Source organism: Chrysochloris asiatica, unplaced genomic scaffold (assembly GCF_000296735.1).
Source record: "Chrysochloris asiatica unplaced genomic scaffold, ChrAsi1.0 scaffold00039, whole genome shotgun sequence".
NCBI classification, from domain to species: domain Eukaryota; kingdom Metazoa; phylum Chordata; class Mammalia; order Afrosoricida; family Chrysochloridae; genus Chrysochloris; species Chrysochloris asiatica.
In genome coordinates, this window is record NW_006408557.1 from 18,907,241 (window position 1) to 18,925,378 (window position 18,138).

General features: G+C 52.8%; 1 protein-coding gene across 1 annotated transcript in view; it reads left to right on the forward strand.

Moving 5' to 3' along the window:
• LOC102836547 (chromosome unknown open reading frame, human C20orf112) overlaps positions 1-18,138 on the forward strand; it is a 147,237-nt gene that overhangs the window by 54,606 nt on the left and 74,493 nt on the right. Inside the window, exons 2-4 of the mRNA XM_006860695.1 lie at positions 2,364-2,519; positions 9,183-9,294; positions 17,483-17,592. Of these exons, the coding sequence (XP_006860757.1) occupies positions 2,364-2,519; positions 9,183-9,294; positions 17,483-17,592 (378 nt within the window). The remainder of the gene's footprint in view (positions 1-2,363; positions 2,520-9,182; positions 9,295-17,482; positions 17,593-18,138) is intronic.

Here is an 18,138-nt window from a genome sequence, read left to right on the forward strand (position 1 = left end):
TCAAACTGCCAGCCTTTCGGTTAGCAACCCAAATGCTTAGCACCCTGTGCCACCAGGGCTCCTTTCTAGTACTAAAGTAAGGCTAAATAAGAACCATATATATCTGCTCCAACTTACCTCCAAAACAAATTCGACTTGAAGACACACTCAAGAATGCATCTCATTCATGACTTGGGGACCGCCTGTAACTCCTGAGAGTTTAAAAAGAGAAGAGTCAGGGAACTTTGTTGTTGTTAAGTGCCGTCAAGTCGGTTCATGGCAACCCTGTATAGGGTTTCCTGAGGAAACGCCGACCCTGCTGTTCAAACTGACTTTACAGTCCAGCGCACTAACCCACAGTGCCACGCCAGGACTCCCAGGGAACTTTAGATTCTAGCTTATAAGTGAAGCTCAGGGAGGTAGAAGAGTTTATCCAGAATCTCACGGCAAGGAAGCAGGGTCAGCAGTAAGCTCCTCCTGATCCTGCCTCCTCCCAGGGGCGGCTACTGCATCTTCTTACAGTTGAGCGCACCCCCCAGATACATAGCATTTAAGAAGTCCTCATTGAAGTGTGGACTCTGACTAGGGAGAAGCCATTGGCAGGTGGTCACCACTCAGGGTAGCCACAGCCTGTGGTCACCACTCGGGGCACTGCTTGCCAGCCTCTCGGGCATGGTACCCTACATCCCAGATGCCCAGCTACCCTTTAGCAGCTCTCTGTTCTCAAGTGGACCATTGGCAGAAACCACTCTGCCCTACCATCCTGGGCTGGGGGAATAGCAGGATAAAACCAAACCCTGTGTTTTATCCAGACAGCATGGCCTGTATTCTTCTCCAGCTGCTGATCTTCAGCCAGTTCTGCCATAGGTAGGCCCTGAACCTAACACCCTCCCCGGGCTGTCTCCATCATACCTAGGAAAAGTCCTTGGCAAACTGCAAAGCACGTCTCAGCAACAACATTTATTGAGTGGGTTTCGATGTGCCAAGCTTGGTGCTGAGTGTTCCACACAGATCTCATTTCTTGCTCTCAGTAACTCCTGAGAAAGGTGCTTCTGCTACCCCCATTTTATAGATGAAGAGCCTGAGGTTCAGAGAAGCCCCAGGGTCAGGCATCCGCTTATGCAATGGAGTCACTATGTAAACCAGGGAAGAGAGCCCTAAAGGACCCGCCTCCCTGCCACTTCTGGCCAATCAGTCACTGTGTAGTTACAGACTGAGTTTCTACTGAATCTCTCCTTGTTCTTGGTGCGAGGCAAACCACCTTGAGCAAACAGACAAAGCTCATCCTCATGGACACCTCCATCAGGTGTCCTTGTTATTGTTTGGACTCACAGTGACCCTCTGTAGGGTTTCCGAGGAGCGGCTGGTTAGCTTGAACCACCGACCTTGCAGTTCAAACTGACTTTTCAGCCCAGTGTATTAACCCCCACTGCCACACCAGAAAGAATTATCTTAGTGGTTTGTCTTCTAGGTACTTGTGGAGAAAATCTCTTCCTTTTTCCCAAATCCCTGCCATGCTGCACACCCTTCTTCTTTGATGAAGCCTCTCCTCTTAAAGTAGAACGATGGGGGAAGGGATCTGGTGTACCTGAGTCTGTGTGTACCCCATATCCTAAGATGTGTGTGTTCACTGAGCAGTCTGTTTCCCCGCCAGTCCTGACCCAAGTCTCAGGTCCCACAGTTTTCCCCAGCACCCTCTGCAGCTCTGTGCAAGGGGGCAGGCATTGGCTCAGCAGCTGTTGCTGGGGAAGGGTACACCTTGTGGGGCCAGCTGACAAAAGGCCATCCGGCTCCCTTGGCCCAGCCACCTCCACGTGTCCGTCTTGTCTCCACACACAAAGAACCTGGGTGCTGGTGCTCAGCTGCTGGAGTGGGGAGGGTGGGCAGTGGTGGAAAGCTGATTCTGAAAGGCCAGGGTGGAGGAAGGAGTCACCCAGGTGATGGAGGCTGGTTCCCTGGGAGCCCCAACCCAGGACCACAGTAAAAGGTTACTGCTAAGTGGTGAGCTCCTGAAGGGGGCCGCATCTACTTAGCACCCCCACCCCCCACCCCAACTCCAGGAGCGTCTTGGCACAGCGTGTGACTCTAGAGCTCCCCGCCTGAGTCTGGCACAATCTGTTTGGAATGGTGAGCGTGAAGCCTGTTGGTTTTCACATTTGTGTTTTTGGTGTCATGGATTCAGTAGCAGCAGCCACCCTGATCGTAGGACGCCCCTCCTGGAAGCCCCCTCCCCACCCATTCCCAGACCCCCACCATGGGCAGCATTGTGGGGTCAGGGGGCAGTACCATCCCTGGCCAGACCCTGTAGCCAGCACGGCCCCAGGGCACAGCTTCCACCCTGCCGTCATCCCTGATACTAACACAGCTTGTCCACCCTGTGGCAGGGGGCAGATGGCCTGTCGGAGCCGGAGGGCATCTCTCTGAAGCGGGTCGCTGTGGTGGAGGATTTCTTTGACATCATCTACTCGATGCATGTGGAGAGCTCAGCAGAGCCAGGCAAGGCCCCCAAGCACGCGGGGCAGAAGAAAACCTACCGAGCGGTAAGATTTCTGTCTCTTTGCCTCTGCTGGCAGCCGGGGGTGGGGGGGTGGGGGGGAGCCTTGGCAGGAGGCCACGGGCTCTGCACATGTTGGGCGGGGGTGGGGGGTGGTGGGGCCAGGAGCTGAGGCGTGATGAAATGGCCTTTGGGGATGTGGGGGGGGGCGGGGGCCGGCCAGGGCAAGGGCATGACAGCCAGGGACTTTCTGGGGAGACGTGAGGGGCGGGCTCTGTGGTCTGAGCACAAAGGAGAAGCAGGTTGAAGGGAAGGAGAGAAAGAAGAGAGACTACTAGGCAGGGAGGCAAGTAAGTCCTCTCTCCGGTTGCTGCTCCACTCACCAGCCCCCATTGCAGCCTGCTCTGGGGTGGTCACGTGGGTCACGGATAATAATAATGTATGAGCAAAAGTGTCCCTGGCATTAGCTGTGTGCCGGCGGCCCTAAGTGCTTCCTAGGTGTGAGCTGATTTGGTTCCCCTGTGAAGTCAGTACTGGGACTTTACCAGGAGAAGTCACAAGGCTTGGTCCCTACCTTCCAGGATACCACAGTTCAGCTCAGGTTGGGGAGACTGAGGGTAAGACCAAGACATAGGAAAATCAGAAAGGGTTCAGGTGCCCCGGTGCCAGACTGCTATTCTGCACTATACTAAGGGAGCTGTGTGGAGGAGGCGGCCTACCGTAAACTGGAATGCTAAGCTTTGAGGAGGCAGAAGGGAGTGGGGAAGGCAAGCAGAAGTGGGAATTGTCACAGAGAAGGCCTGCCTGTGGTCTGCTGCTGACCTCCAGGGCTCCGCTCTGAGAGCCTGAGCCTGTGGCTGTATGTCCTGTGTCCACCTCAAAGGCAGCCCAGCCTCACAGCAGTGTGGGGGAGGAGGCACTTCGGGTCCATTTCACAGTTAGGGAAACTGATGTCCAGGTTGTTGAGTGACCTGCTTAAGGTCACATAGGCTCTGCCTGCCAATCAGTCCTAACCCTCATGCCGCTCATTCTCTGTCTGGCCTTTCTAGCTCCACAGACCCCTCTGTGACCAGGCAGATGTGCACCCCCACACCCCAAGTTCTTTGTATAAATAACCTTGAATGCTGTGTAGGGGGTTGAATAAGCCTCTAATTTCCTATAGTGTGGCCTGATTTTTAAAAAATCTAACAATTTGGTTTGTCCTTGTCCTCAGAAGATGGTTTTTGCCCTAAATGGGTCTTAAGGGCAGACCCCACATTCCAAGAGCCTTAGAAAGTGAGGAGTCAGGCCAAGGGGAACGGAAGAGGACAGACACCACCTCCTCCATCTCTCCTGTTCTCAGTGTGTGCACTTTGGGATGGAAGTTCTAAGGGTCAGAGGTCAGAGAAGAAGGGAGAGAGGACCAGGTAGGGGCCAACTTCAAGGCCCTGGGTACTGACAAGGCACAGCACGCTAGCTCAGCATTACAGGGGCCAGTTTACTGGATACTTAGTATGACTCCACACTCTGTGCTCAGGGTTTATGGTCATCAAGCCTCCAAGCCTTCCTAGGTATGAAGACTGTATGTATGAAGTAGGTGCTGCTGTGATCCCCTTTTACAGAGGAGGAGACAGAGGCTCCAAGAGACATGAAACCTGCCCCCAGAGTCCCTTAGCTGACATTCACTGGTCCCAGAGTCCATGTCCTGCTTCTTTACAATGTCTTGTGGTAGGCTAGTGAGCTCGGGTACCTGGGCCATGTGATTTCCTTGACCACTCCCCTCAGTACCTAGTGCCTAGCCTTACCCACAGGCGTGCCCCAAGCTTTTAGGAAGCCTGGGACTACAGCCATCACACTGGGCAGCAGGCAACAGTGGATAGGTCCGGCCAGCACTGGCATCCCTGGGCCAAGCGGATGTCCAGCCCTTTGCTCTGCATTTCCTGGCTTCTCGTCCATATGCCCGCCGCGTGCCCCACTTCCTGCTGCCCAGTCCAGAGCTGGCACATGAGTGGCAGTGAGCCAGCTGGGTTGCATAGAGAGCTGGAATTTCAGCAGCAGCAAGACCAAGGCCTCCTGCAGTGGGTGTGAGACCCAGGGGCCGCGCACCTCCTCCCCCTTCCCTCCTCTTCTCCATCTGTCACTCTCATCATGCCACCCCTTTTCCTTTTGAGGGGCAGGGGTGGTGTCTGGATTCTTTTGTCCCCTTCTTATTATCTGCTCCCATTTTCCTCAGCCCAACACTATGCAGACGTGAGACCCTCACCCCACCCATCCCTTGACCCAGGAGTGTTTGGACCTGTCTCTGGGTGGTTAGGTCAAACCTGAAGCCTTCCACCTTCTCATAGCCACTGGGGTTTTTCAGATTATTAAAGGCCGGGATTGTCTGGAAAGAGGCAGGGGACTGGGTGGACATTAAGGAGACAAATTCTTCATTAGGAAAAACCACTTTCTAGCACCTGCAGCTGTCCAGTAATCAAAAGGCAGGTGATGAAGCTTCTGCAATGGGAAGACCTTGAGCCATTTGTGATCAATACTAGCGCGGGCACCCCCATGTGGAGTGTTAACCTCCCAGGCAGTGTGACCTGAAGTCCAGAGAAGCCATGGGCTCTCCTACATGGCAGGATCTTGAAAAGGTTCCTGGTGGTTCTACAGTTCCCTGAACCTACACAGAGGACCTGGCTCTCTTCTCAAGGGGCTGTCCTGTCCTTCTGGCTTATGCACCAGATTGGGTAGGAGTGAGCCCCTTTATTTCCTTCCTCACGGTCAGGTTGGTGGCAGCCAGATTGGGTTCCGGAGCCCGGATCTCGCTGCCCAGGCCACTTTGGGGTTGGGGCCAGATGTGGTCAGCAGCTGCTGCAGGCCCACCATGTGCTAATCCACCCACTGGGCAGAAGGAGGATCTTGTAAAGTGGTGCAAATCCCCCAAATTGGCCTCATATGTCTTTGTCGGCCTGAGTTGGGGGAGCGAAACGAAGCCTTGCAAGTCAGCGACTCTGCAAATAGCTCCTGACTCCTGCCAGCGAGATCTCTCACTGTTTTTGCTGCTAGAAAAAGCATAGAAGGCAAATGCACATAGGTATGGGTCTCAATGTCCAGGCCTGAGGCCCCTAGAGCAAGGTAGTTGGCAGCCCAGGGCAGATGCAGGTGGCTGGGCTAGGCAGGAGAGGACCTGAGTTAGTTGCCCCTCTATACAGACAGCAGGTCCATCTTTGTTTCGTGTTTGGAACTGCAGCATCAGAGTCTATTTCCAGAGCAGGCTCTGTGGCTCAAGCAGCATTAAAGTCCTCATTCCACTGACTGGAACATCCTCTCGGATGGTCTTTTTGGTTTCACTTCTACCTGTGGTGTTGGGCCTGCTTCTCCTTGGGGGTGAGCCAGGAGGGTGGGCTCAAAGGCCCACAGAAGACTGGAGTGGGGATGTGTGTGCCAGGGGTCTGTGTCCTCATCCAGACGGGCTCTTACTCTGCACTCTGCTGACTCCCTAGGGAGCTCTTAGCAGGGTTGCAGATGCGCCACTGAGCAGGGCGGGGCTTCCCAGCTCCAAGGACTCTCACCCACCTGCTCCATCCACCCCACCCCGTCCCTCTACAGGGCCCACTGCCAGAAGGTTTGAGCTCCGTGCTCCCCTTCCCCATTTTGTACACTGCCAGGGCCCTGGGACAGGTCTTCTCTGAACAATCCCCATCCATGCCCTCAGTGGGCCAGGTGGCAAGAAGGGCCCCTTCCCATGCTGTGTGCTGCCCTCAGCCAGGCTGGGAGGTAGGATCCTCCCTAAAAACCACACTCACTCTCATCAATTCAATTGCAACTCTCAGAAATCCTTTAGGACACAGCAGAACTGCTCCTTAGGGTTCCCGAGATTGTAAATATTTATGGGAGTAGACAGCTTCATCTTTTTCCCCTGGAGAGAGACTGGTGAGTCCAAACTGCTAACCTTGTGGTTTGAAGCCCAGTGCTTAACGCACAGTGCCACCCAGAGCTCCTTGGGCCTCCATGAGCCCCTTAACGGTTTCTCTGCCCACTGGCAGGCGAGCTCTGTGTAATGAAGTTGTTGTTGTTATGTGCCTTGGAGCAGAGAGCCTCATCTTTCTCCCTCAAAACCACTGGCTGGTAGTTTTGAACTGCTGACCCTGAGCTTAGCAGCCCGATTCGTAACCACTATACTACCAGAATTCCTTGTATAATTAAATAGGGCTACCCTCGGGCTGCTAACCTCAAGGTCGGCAGTTCAAAACTACTAGCTGTTCCGCGGGAGAAAGAGAAGGCTTTCTGCTCCCATAAAGATTTGTAGACTTGGAAACCCTGCACAAGGTTACTGTGAGTCGGAACAGACTCCACAGTACTTAACAACAACAACAACCCTTTATGGTAAGGAGCTCTGGTAGCGTAATGATTACGAATCAGGCTGCTAACCTCAAGGTCAGCAGTTCAAAACTACCAGAAGTTCCTATGAAGGGTCGCTATGAGTCGGAACCGACTCCACGGTACATAACCACCCTTTATGGTGGAGTCCTGGTGTGGCGCTGTGGGTTAATGCGCCAGACTGCAGAGCCATTTGAACCGGAAGATCAGTGGTTCAAGCTCACGCTGGCTCCTTGGAAACCCTGTACAGAGTCGCTATGGGCTGGAATCAACTCCATGGCACTTAACAACAACAACAACAACCCGTTATGGTATGAACCTTTCCCTCACTTCCCCAGCAAACTTAACGACCCCAACTTTTCCTTCCGCTCTGAGGGGTCATCTGCTGGCCCTCTGCTCTGCCAAGGCGCCTTCCCCTTCCCTTGGCTGCTCCTGCTGCTGTCAGTCAGCCCTTTTCTTTCCAGGCTCCCAGGCCACCCCGGGGGTGTGTATGTGTGTGTGAACATGTCGCTGTGTGCTGTAGAAAAGCCCTCTTCCTTTGGCCTTTAGCACCCGGACCTCCATGCCCAGGCTTCAACCAGACACTGGGGTTTACCCTTGTCCCTGACCTCCAGAGGAAGGCAATCAGAAAGGGAATTTGGAAGGAAGATAACTCATCAAGGAGCCTGCCTGCTCCGCAGAGCATCAAATCAGCTGAGAAATAACAATTGTGTCACCAAAATTAACTCCCCACGTGCAGTTGACTGCTGGGCAAGAGTGGGCCCTGGAACTCACAGGCTGGCTGAGCTCGGAGCAATGCCCAAGCTAGTCCTCAAGGCCTGGCCACAGCCAGAGTGCCCCAGACCTTCTGCATCCTTCGACTCCACCCACCTCACTCAGCCATGGCTGAGATGGAGCAGAAGGGTGAGGCCTAAGCTGCCCCTAAGGGAAGCAGGGCCCAGACTGCCATAGCCCAAAGCGCCCCCTCCCCATGCTGCTGACCAGTGCCCTCAGCCAACTTCCCCCAGCTGGGCTGCAGCTTGGATGGCGGAATGATGCTGCCCCCTAGTGGAGAAGAGTGGGCATACCCCACATGTATGAAAGCGACTGGGCAGCTGCTGGTCTCAGTCTGGGAATCTGGAACTGAGGGGCCCTCTGGCCTTTCAGGCAGTGAAACTAGAAGTGTTTTTGTTGTTGTTAAGTACCATTGAGTTGGTTCCAACCCACAGCAACCCTGTATAGGATTTCCAAGGAGCAGCTGGTGAGCTTGAACTGATGACCTTATAGTTCAAAGCGACTTTGCAGTCCAGTGGATTAGCCCACAGTGCCATACCAGGATTCCAAAACCAGGAGTGGGCTCCCCTAAACCCAGAGCAGGAGGAGAGGGCTGGGCTTCAGGCTCTAGGACCACCTCTTCCCTACTCCCCAGCTCACACCCAGCTCTTCCCTCTCTCTCTGTCTCTCTCTCTGTCTCTGTCTCTCTCTCAATCTCTCTCTCTCTTTCTCTCTCTCTCTCTCTCTCTCTCTCTCTCTCTCTCTCTCTGCCTCTCTCCCTGGGGATTAGTCTATTACTGCCTCTACAGAAACAGTTGATGTTGGATGAGTTCTTTCACCTCTCTAGGCCCCAGTGACTTCATGTGAAGCATGAAGATCCCGAAGAGTCTGTTCAGTTTGAATGTTCTGATCCCCTGGCACCAGCCTTTCACAGTTGCCTCCCAAAAGGTTCCTGAAGTGTGAATTATCACAAGAAATAGCTTGTAGAAGCTTGAATTCTGCGTATGGTCCCAGAGCCAGGGAAATCTATGTGGGTCTCAGTTTATCCATCTGTAAAACGCGTAGTCGTTCATCCTACCCTAGAGCAACATTTGTTGTTGTTGTTGTTAAGTGCCGTCGAGTCGGTTCCGACCCATAGCGACCCTGTACAGGATTTCCGAGGATGTAAATCTTTACGGGAGTAGAAAGCCTCATCTTTCTCCCATGGGGCAGCTGGTAGTTTCGAACCGCTGACCTTAAGGTTCGCAGCCTGATTCGTAACCACTACGCTACCAAAGCTCCTTAGAGCAACATTTATCAGCTACTATTTTAGTACAAAAAAATGTTTTTGAGAGGACTATCACTTAACAGGACCAGGACATAAATTAAAGACTAGATAATGTTTCAGTGTTTTACTTTTTCAATTAAGCTCCTTTATTCAAAATTTCCAACATTTTTTAGCCTAAGTATTGACTTATTCCCACAGCTAAGGATTGAGGCTATCTGCCCCTGTATCTCTGCCTTTCCTTGGCAAGGGCCAAGTACCCACCACCTAGCAGGGAGCTTGGTGACCCAGCAACCAGACTACTTCCTCATGAAGCCATCTAATGTTGGAACCTTATCTCCCCACCCCCAGATCGCGGAGACCTACGCCTTCCTCCCGAGGGAGGCTGTAACCCGCTTCCTGATGAGCTGCACCGAATGTCAGAAGAGGATGCACTTTAATTCCAACGGCCTGGAGCCCAAAGGTAGGGGAGGTGGTGGCATGCTTGAGGGGACGCCCTTTCCTGCACAGACTGCAGCTCTCACAGTTCCCAGAAGCCAGTGTGGATGCGTGGGGCCACCCAGAGAGCCTCAGAGTCTCTCGGGGTTTTTATTTCACTTTAAACTCTGTTTAAACTTCTTTTTAAACTCTCAAACTTTACCTAAAAACTAACAGAACATCCCTACTGCCTTTCAATAACCAGGCCAGACCCTCTTCTTCTGCCAAGAATATCGTTGGGAATGCCACATTCTCTAAGTTTGGCAGTTCTTGCTGCCTAGGTTGCCCACTCTGCAGCATTAAACCTCTGTCCTCTAGGCTCCAGGGTCTGGTCTCGCTGGCTGTACTGTCATCTCTTGTCATGAGCATCCTTTATCCTGTGGCCCACACCACCTAGCAATAACAGCTCTCTCTTAGGTGACTGTCCCCTTCCCAGGAACACCCACCCATGTACTCTCTGGTCAGTAATTCTATTGTAGGTGTTAAGTGCCGTCAAGTCAGTTCTGACTCATAGCGACTGAGACGCCATCCTTAGGCATCCTGTTTTACCCCGGTAACAGCACAGTTCACTCTTCCTGCCCAGTCACCCCACGCCAGATACGTGGCTCAGCTCTCCAACTCATCAGCCTCCTAATCCCACTGCATAGATGAGGAAACTGAGGCTCAGAGAGATAAAGTCAGGACACACAGCTGGGGAGTTGGGGAGCTGGGATTTGTACAGGGTTTCCAAAGAGTGGCTGGTGGGTTAGAACTGCTGATCTTGCGGCTCACACTGACCCTGCAGTCTAGCACATTATATTCTGCAGCACCACAGAGGCATTAAAGGCATTAATGATACCCAGAGCACTTAGGAGCAGGCTGATACAGGTCCCATGGGCCACCATCCATGCTCAGAAGCTCTGCTCTGCCATGTGACAGGAGCCCCAACTCTAGCACCTCCATCCACAACCTCACCCTGAACATTGCAGCGACCTGTAGTGAATCCCATTGCCCGTCCGCTCACAGGTAGCTTTGGCAAAGGAATATTGGCCAGCATATTGGCTGGTACGACTGTTACTCATCACTCAGAAATGGTGCCCAGGTGGCGCGTTTCTCTGGGTCTCTGGTGCCCCTGGTGCACTGTGCCAGGCTGTCCTGAACACTGGGTTAAAGAAGGTACCGAATCATGGGGGTGAGCCAGTGACTTAGGTGGTGCCCAAGTGACGTCCCTCAAACCTGGAGGACGGACAGCCAGCGGTTAAGGCGGGTGGCAGCAGGCGTCCAGTGGACTTTCATTTAGGTGGTTCTAGGGTCATCCACTGGACCAATAAACAACATTCTTATCAACGGGAAAAGATTGAAGTTGTCAGGGACTTCATTCTTCTTGGATCAACTATCAACACTCATGGAAGCAGCAGTCAAGAACTCAAACAGCATATTGCATTAGGCCAATCTGCTGCACAAGACCTTTTTAAAGTGTTGAAGAGCAAGATGTCAGCTTGAGGACTAAGGTGCACCTGACCCAAGCCATGGTATTTTCAGTAGTTTCATATGCATGGGAAAGCTGGACAGTGAATAAGGAAGACCGTAGAAGAATTGATGCTTTTGAGTTATGGTGTTGGAGGAGAATAATTGGAAGTGCAGCCAGAGTGCTCCTTGGAGGCCAGGATGGTCAAACTTCATCTCTCATACTTTGGCCATATTGTCAGGAGGGACCAGTCACTGGAGAAGGATATCATGTTTGATAAGGTGGAGGGTCAGAGAAAAAGAGGAAGACCCCCAGGGAGAGGGACTGGCAAAATGGCAGCATCAAAGGGCTCAAGTGTGGCAACAATTGTGAGGTTGGCCCAGGACCGGGCAGTGTTTCGTTCTGTTGTGCATAGGGTCGCTATGAGTTAGTACTGAGTTGAACAACAACAGTGCCATCTGGCTCACCAAATCCAGTTACTTTCCTGCCCGTGGGGAGCCATTAGGCCACAGTGCTTCATGGGGCACAAGGGACAAGAGGAACCTATTCATCCCTCCTAAGGGCTGGGTGCTGGTGTTGAGAGCAAGGGCTCTGGGACAGACACATACAGATAGGTTCAAATTCCAGCTCCCCCACTCAACCAGCTGCTGTGTGTCCTGACTTCATCTCTCTGAGCCTCAGTTTCCTCATCTATGCAGTGGGATTAGGAGGCTGACGAGACTGGAGAGGTGTACTGACAAGGGGACTGGGCAGGAAGAGCCAGCTATGCAGTTACTGGGGTAACAGGATGTCTTAGGATGGCGCTGTCTCAGTGCCACATGGCCTGGTCCTGGCTGAGCAGCTGCAACCCCTCCCCCAACACCGTTCCGTACCTGCTGATGTGGGGCTAGGTAGCCTATTCCTGCTGCCTTCCCCACCCTGCCAGGGTCTGTTCCCTGTCCATCCACCCATCCTAATGGTTTCCACAGCAACTGGTGGAGTCAGACACAGAATCACCCGCCTGGGGAAGGTAGGCTGGGAGAGGTCATGCTCTGGGATATCTTCAAGCTCCCTGACACCCACACTGACACACATACAGATACAGACACACACACAGCCACAGAAACACAGACATGCAGATGGGAGGACTTCCTCTCCTCACTGCCCTCCTCTGGGCTCTTCTCCCACCTGGTCTAAGGGCACCTGCCTGGCTGGAAGCCTGATACCCAGGCAGCAGTAGCAGTGGCGGTGGCGGGGGCGGCGGCAGCAGCCTTCCCTCTCCTCCCTTCCCCCACTGCCCCGCCCTCTGAAGGAGAGGAGGGGGTGAGAGCCCAGAGAGCATGCTAGCTGGAGCCGCCTAGAATGTCAATCAGCTCCGTGGGCTCTGTGCTGGAACCTTTCTCTCCAAGGGTGCGCTGTAGGCTGGTCAGAGCAGGGCCCAGAAGCCCATCTGTACCCATATGTGGACGGACGCTACTTCGCAGTCCCAGGACAGGACAAGACAAGACGTGGAAGGCACAGGAGACAAACTGGCCTGTGGAAAGGCGAGGGGTGCGGTCCTTTCCTTGCTGTATCCTCGTTGGCCAGTTAGAAAATCTCTGTGAGCATCGTCTCATAGCACACCACAGACCTATGAGGTATAGTCCCTGTTTACACAGGGGGAACCTGAAGCATTGAGGTGAAATCACTTGTCTAAGATTGCCCAGGAGATAGAAAAGCTAATGTCCTCCTCAACAGAATGGGAGTAATGCCGCCCACACTGCCATTGAATTAAAGGCACCTGGTTTGAAGTGGGTGCCTGGGAACCTGTGTCTCCCACCTGCATTGCTTCACCTTGGTGACCAGGCACAAGATGGCCAACGTGCAGGTGGCCCCACTGAGGTATGCGCCCCCACCCACTGAGGCGAGCTGCCTGGTTCTACAGCCTGGACACGGGTGAAAGGAAAGATTTGGTTTCTGGAAGCTGCCCGAGAGATCCTGAGTTTGAAAGGATGCCCTGTCTGCTGCATGACCAGAGGCATTAGCCACCTGGACCATGGTTGCCAGCTGGCCTAAGGCCTGGGGATCGGAACTCCGCCCACCATGCTGGGTGCTCGGGATGTGTCCACAGCACTCCTCTCTCTCCCACCAGGAAAGCAGAGCCAGACCCTGGCCCAGTGTTCCTGTCCCAGGAAGGCGGGGAGAGGGGGAACAGAGGACCGGATGGAGGCTGCTGGGAGAACGTCTTGCTTCCTGACCTTATGTTTAAAAGAAAGAAAGGAAGCAGATTTGTCCCCAGTAGACAAATCTGTCCCCAGCAGACTCAGCGGTTTGTCCCCAGCCGAGTGTGGGGCCTGGACAGCCCATGCCCTCCCCCAGCGCCCGGAGCATAAACAAAGGAGGCTGTGGTCGGTCAGGAAGTCCAGGATGGGAAATTCCAGGGCCTCCTGACTCCATGCTCTTCTTCTAGCAACCCCAGCAGAGGGAGGCCAGAGAATGAGAACCGGCCTGGCTCTCGGGGAGAGCAGTCTCTGGAGGCACCTCTCTGTGTCCTTTGATGTGACAAACTATTTAGATGGTTGCAGACTGAGTGAGGGGTGAGGTGACACCAGGACCTACAGAAGGTCCCCCCTCAGTGGGCGGGTCCTTCAGAACCAGACCATCTCCTCCAGGTGGTTTCAAGGCCCTCCAGGCTGGGCCCTGACTTCCGTTCTGTCCTTCCCCAGCTTGATTCCTGCGGAACCTGTCCCTTCCGGGTTCCAGGCTCCAGACTTGGCTGTGCCTCTCTACAGCACTAGGCCTCATCTGTGAAATGCAGGTGTTTATCTAGCACCCACCTCAGGGGCTTCTTGGGAGCACTGAGTGAGAGGGACAATCAGTAGTTGTCAGCTGAGTGATGAGCACAGTCCTGTCAGATCCTCTCGACATGAAGCTTTCTTGAGATTCTCCAGAGCTCTCTTAGTTCATCCTCCATCTTCCTCCTCCATGCTCAGTTGGACTCTTATCAGTCGCACCCTGCTTGTTTTCTGAGAGCAAGGACTGTCTTCTATGGTTCCCCACCCTGAACACCCACCTGCCCGGAGCACACAGCTACGCACACCTGTCCTGGAAGACTTACCTGTCTGTTGATTCACTTCCCCAGCAAGGAGCTTTTCTATCACCTTTTCAGCTGACCTCAGGCCTGGGATCTCTGTGCCTGGCCTGTCATCACTGTACATCCTGCAACACCCCAGCCCTGCCTGGGAGGCCTCTCATACGCTTGCCACCAGCACCTACAGAGTCACTGCTCTCCCTGAACCAAGGATTCCATCCGTTCTGTAGGTGAGACCTCATGAAAACTGCCACCTTGAGTGCCACCTGAAACAAAGGACGGCCACTTCCTCTTTTGAAATGTACATTGACAGGTGAATGTCAGTGTGGACCAGCTGTGGAGGTTGGCAGTGGCTCGGACTGGGTAAAGCCTCTGCAGTTTCGATTGTCTCCATTGCTACGTAGAACTAGGTTTAGGTTTGGGCTGGCTTCAATTTTTGTTGGCAAAGAGGTGCTGAGACATTTCTCTGGGAGCTTCCTCTGCCTTCTCACTGGGTCATTTAGGCTTCATGACCCTTGCTAGCTTCTAACTCACCCCTTGCCACTCGTAACAATTCCCACCAACACGGTTGTTGTGGTTAAGTGCTGTGGAATTGAGTTCCACTCATAGCGACCCTGTAAGGGGTTTCCAAGGCTTTAAACCTTCATGTGAGCAGAAAACCAGGTTATTTATAGTGGCTCAAACTGTGGCTACTGACTCAGTGTTGACCACAGCTGGGGCCAGCCTGTCTCAGCAAAGCCTAAGAAAGCCACTTCTTTTTTCGTATTCCCACCCCAGCGTGCCTGCCACCCTGATATTGGTTTTCCAGTGAGCACTTGACTTGATGCTGCTCCCCCTGGCCCCTGGTCCTCTGCTCTACTTACAAAGCTGGAGGCTCTCCACATGCATCACTGTCGCCTCCAGCGCTGTCTGTTCTCTGTGGTGGGACCTCTCACAGCCAGCCTTGTCCCTCATCCTCCCACTCAGAGTGTCCCCATCTGCCAAGGCCCTATCTCCCCAAGGAGCAGTTCATGACACACCAGGTTAAGGAGTTCTCTGATGGACTTGTGTGTGTCTGCTTGGGGTGGCCTAGCTACCCTGAGATGAGGGCATTCTGCCTTCCTTTCTGGAGGTTTACTGGTTCACCGCCAGTGGCCAGACGAGGCTTCTAATGTGTGGGGGTTCTTTAGAGGAGAACAGTCCACACCTCCCACCTCCCCAGAGCACCACCCTCGCTGTGGATTTCGTTTTCGTAAGCGGAACTGTATCTGGCTTCATTAGAGATTCTTTCTCATCAGCAGGCAGAACACAGGTGGCCATGGACTACCGAATATGAGAGCCGTGGTAAAGCCGATGCAGTTGTCACTCGGGGCTCTGACCAGGACCCATGAGCATGAGGGAAACACTTCATATGTGCCTTGTTGTGGAACTTTTCACCAGCCAACACTGTCTATGAGGAAATGAAATAGAAACTGGGGAATGGAAACTCCACAGTCTAGAGAAAGGAACCTCAGCTCTTTTGAGTGACGCCATCTCAGTGTCACGAATAGGATGTCTGCCTGACATACTGCCTTCAACCCAATCAGTGTGAGAGGGAAGCTCTTGTGACACATTGGAGTAAGCGTTGGGCTGTTAACCAAAAGGTCAGCGATTCAAACTCCCTAGCTGCTCATGGGAGAAAAATGAGGCAGTCTATGTGTAGTGCTGTGGGTTAATGTACTGGACTGCAACGTTGATGTGAACCACAAGGCCAATGATTCAAGCTTACCAGCTGCTCCTCGGAAACCCTATACAGGGTCATTATGGGTCGGAACCGACTCGACGGCGCTTAATAACAACAACAACTCCCAGAAAGATTTACAGCCTCGAACACCTATGGAGCAATTCTCCTCTGTCCTATTGGGTAGCTGTGTGTCGGAGTCTACAGGATAGCAGTGGGTTTGGCTTGATTTGGGTCCTAACAGGCCCTGGGCTTAAGGGAGTCAATTCTAGGTTGATGGTGGGGGCTTAGCAAGTCACCTTGCAGATATCCTCCTCTCTACTCTGGTAGCATAGTAGTTATGAATCAGACTGCTAACCTCCACATCAGCAGTTCGAAATTGCCAGCTGTTCCGCAGGAGAAAGATGAGGCTTTCTGCTCCCGTAAAGATTTACAGACCCTGTACAGGGTCGCTATGAGTCGGAACCAACTCCACGGCACATAACAATGACAACAACATCTTCCACCTTGGCCTGTCAGCTGCCTCCCCTTCAGCCATTCTCTTTGTCAGCGTGGTGATGGCAGAGGGCAGGCATCTAGAAGTAGCTCCTGCTTCTCTTCCTCACACTACTCGAATCCCAGTCCATGAATAGAATTAGGCAGCAGAGGGAAACTTTGGGTCAAAGGCCTGGAGAGAAATGAGCCTGCTCTGCAGTCCTCAGAGGCAGGAGGAGGCCAGGGAACAGGAAACCAATACTGTTCCTGGGCAGTGGGGTCAAGGGAGAGAGGCCCCCAGTGACCCAATGTGTAAAGGAGACTCCACTTGGCATGACTGCGCCTGGAAGGTGACTCCAGGTTTTGGGCTTGGGCAGATGTCTTATCATAGCAGAAGCTCTCTGGAGGGAAGCTGGGTCAGCAAAGAGAATGGTGAGCAAGTGCCAAGTAGTCGTGCTCCGCCGTCTTCCTTGACTTGCCATTTTAGCCTGTCCAATATGACACCCACAGCGGCACCTCACATGGAGAACAGACTGGCTGGACAGTGTCCACCGCAGCGGCCTTTGTAGAAGACAGCTTGGTCAGAGATTTCAAGAGCTATCAATCATTCCTGCCCTTCAACCCATGAATTTCGCTTCTAGGAATCTGTTCTAAAAAGGAAATGATCAACACTATGGACCAAAATTCAAGCAAACTTTTTAAAATTCTGTGCATGCATTATGATATCAACTGTGTAAAGAAGATAAATCACAGGGGAAAATAATAAACCGAGGCATATGCATGCTGTTTGATGCATTATAGGTTTAGGGTTTTTTTTTTTCATTCTTTACATCTTTCTGCACTTTGTAAATTCCCTACAAAAAAATAACATGCTTTACTTTGATCTTCAGGACAGCAAAGCAATGTATGGGAGGAAGTGCTCTCTCTGTGATGGAGGAAGAACCACGATTTCTTTTTGGTTCCAGCAGTCTGGCTTAGACCTGTGAGCCACATGGTACCTGAGAGTGCTTGTGGGGACCACTGAAGCAGTCAGACTGGGGCTGGGGGGTCATGTGTTCACCAGGAAGAGAGCTGGCTGACAGCAGGGTTACAGACTTAAGTGGTCTGGCAGGTATCATCATTGAGTAAAGGTGTGCAAGGCAAATAGGGAGTGGTGGGGACTATGGCAAATTGGAGAGCACCGTCCAAAAGAGGTGGCTGCTGCATAGCTCCAGTGGTTGTCCAGCCAAGTGGAATGCAGGCGAAGTGTAGCCAAACCTTCCATTTCCCAAAGAAGTAAAAACAAAACAAAACACGTATTTCACTAAAAATACAAAATCTCTTAAAACACTAGCATCTGAGTAGAAAAAAAAAAAAATCCTAATACAATGCAAAACATATCTACAGCCAAATATGGCCCGTGAGCCATCCCTTTGTGGTCTCTGGCCTATGCCTTCTCAGAGGTGTGTACCTTCTTCTACCGTAGACCCAGACTAAAACGGGTTTCCTCTTGTGCTTTTTTCCAGAAAATGAGCCTCCGTCTCCTCTGGTCTCCGGGATTATTGATTACAACATGCCCCTCACCTCCACGTACCTGAAGCAGATGAAGTTGCGAGTGATGAATTCCCAGGAACAGGTAAGTAATCCGCTTCCCCTCCCCCTACCCAGGCCCATCCTAACTGGTCCAGCCTCAGATGATGGGTGATTCCAGGAGACTCAGGGCCACCGCCTGTGTAAACACGCTGAAAATCAAAGAGCCCCTTATCTGACAATCTGGGCTGTGCAGCCCCTGCTGTGGGGGAGGGAAGGAAGGGCAAGAATGTGTTCCTAGTTAGAGGGTCTGCTGAGCAGGCTGTTCTGAAGGGTCTTGACAAAACCTTGCCCAAAGCAGGGCGAGGGGGTGGGCAGGGATTGCAGACCTTGATTCTGGGTTGTTCCTCCCTCTGCTGTGCCCTTTGTCTGCGGTGTCACTCCGAGATGAGAGAGAGGCCCGGGCCGGCCAGGAGGATGGGCCTTGGAGGGTGGCCAAGGAGAGATAAGACCCCAGGACCCCCTGGCTGTCCACGACTCCCCAGCTGTGGTTTGCCAAGGGCCATCAGGTACCATGGAAACAGGCTATGAAAAGAAAGTCACTCCTGTGCGCCTCCCTACACAAGCCGCCTCCTAGCCCTTTGCAAAGCGA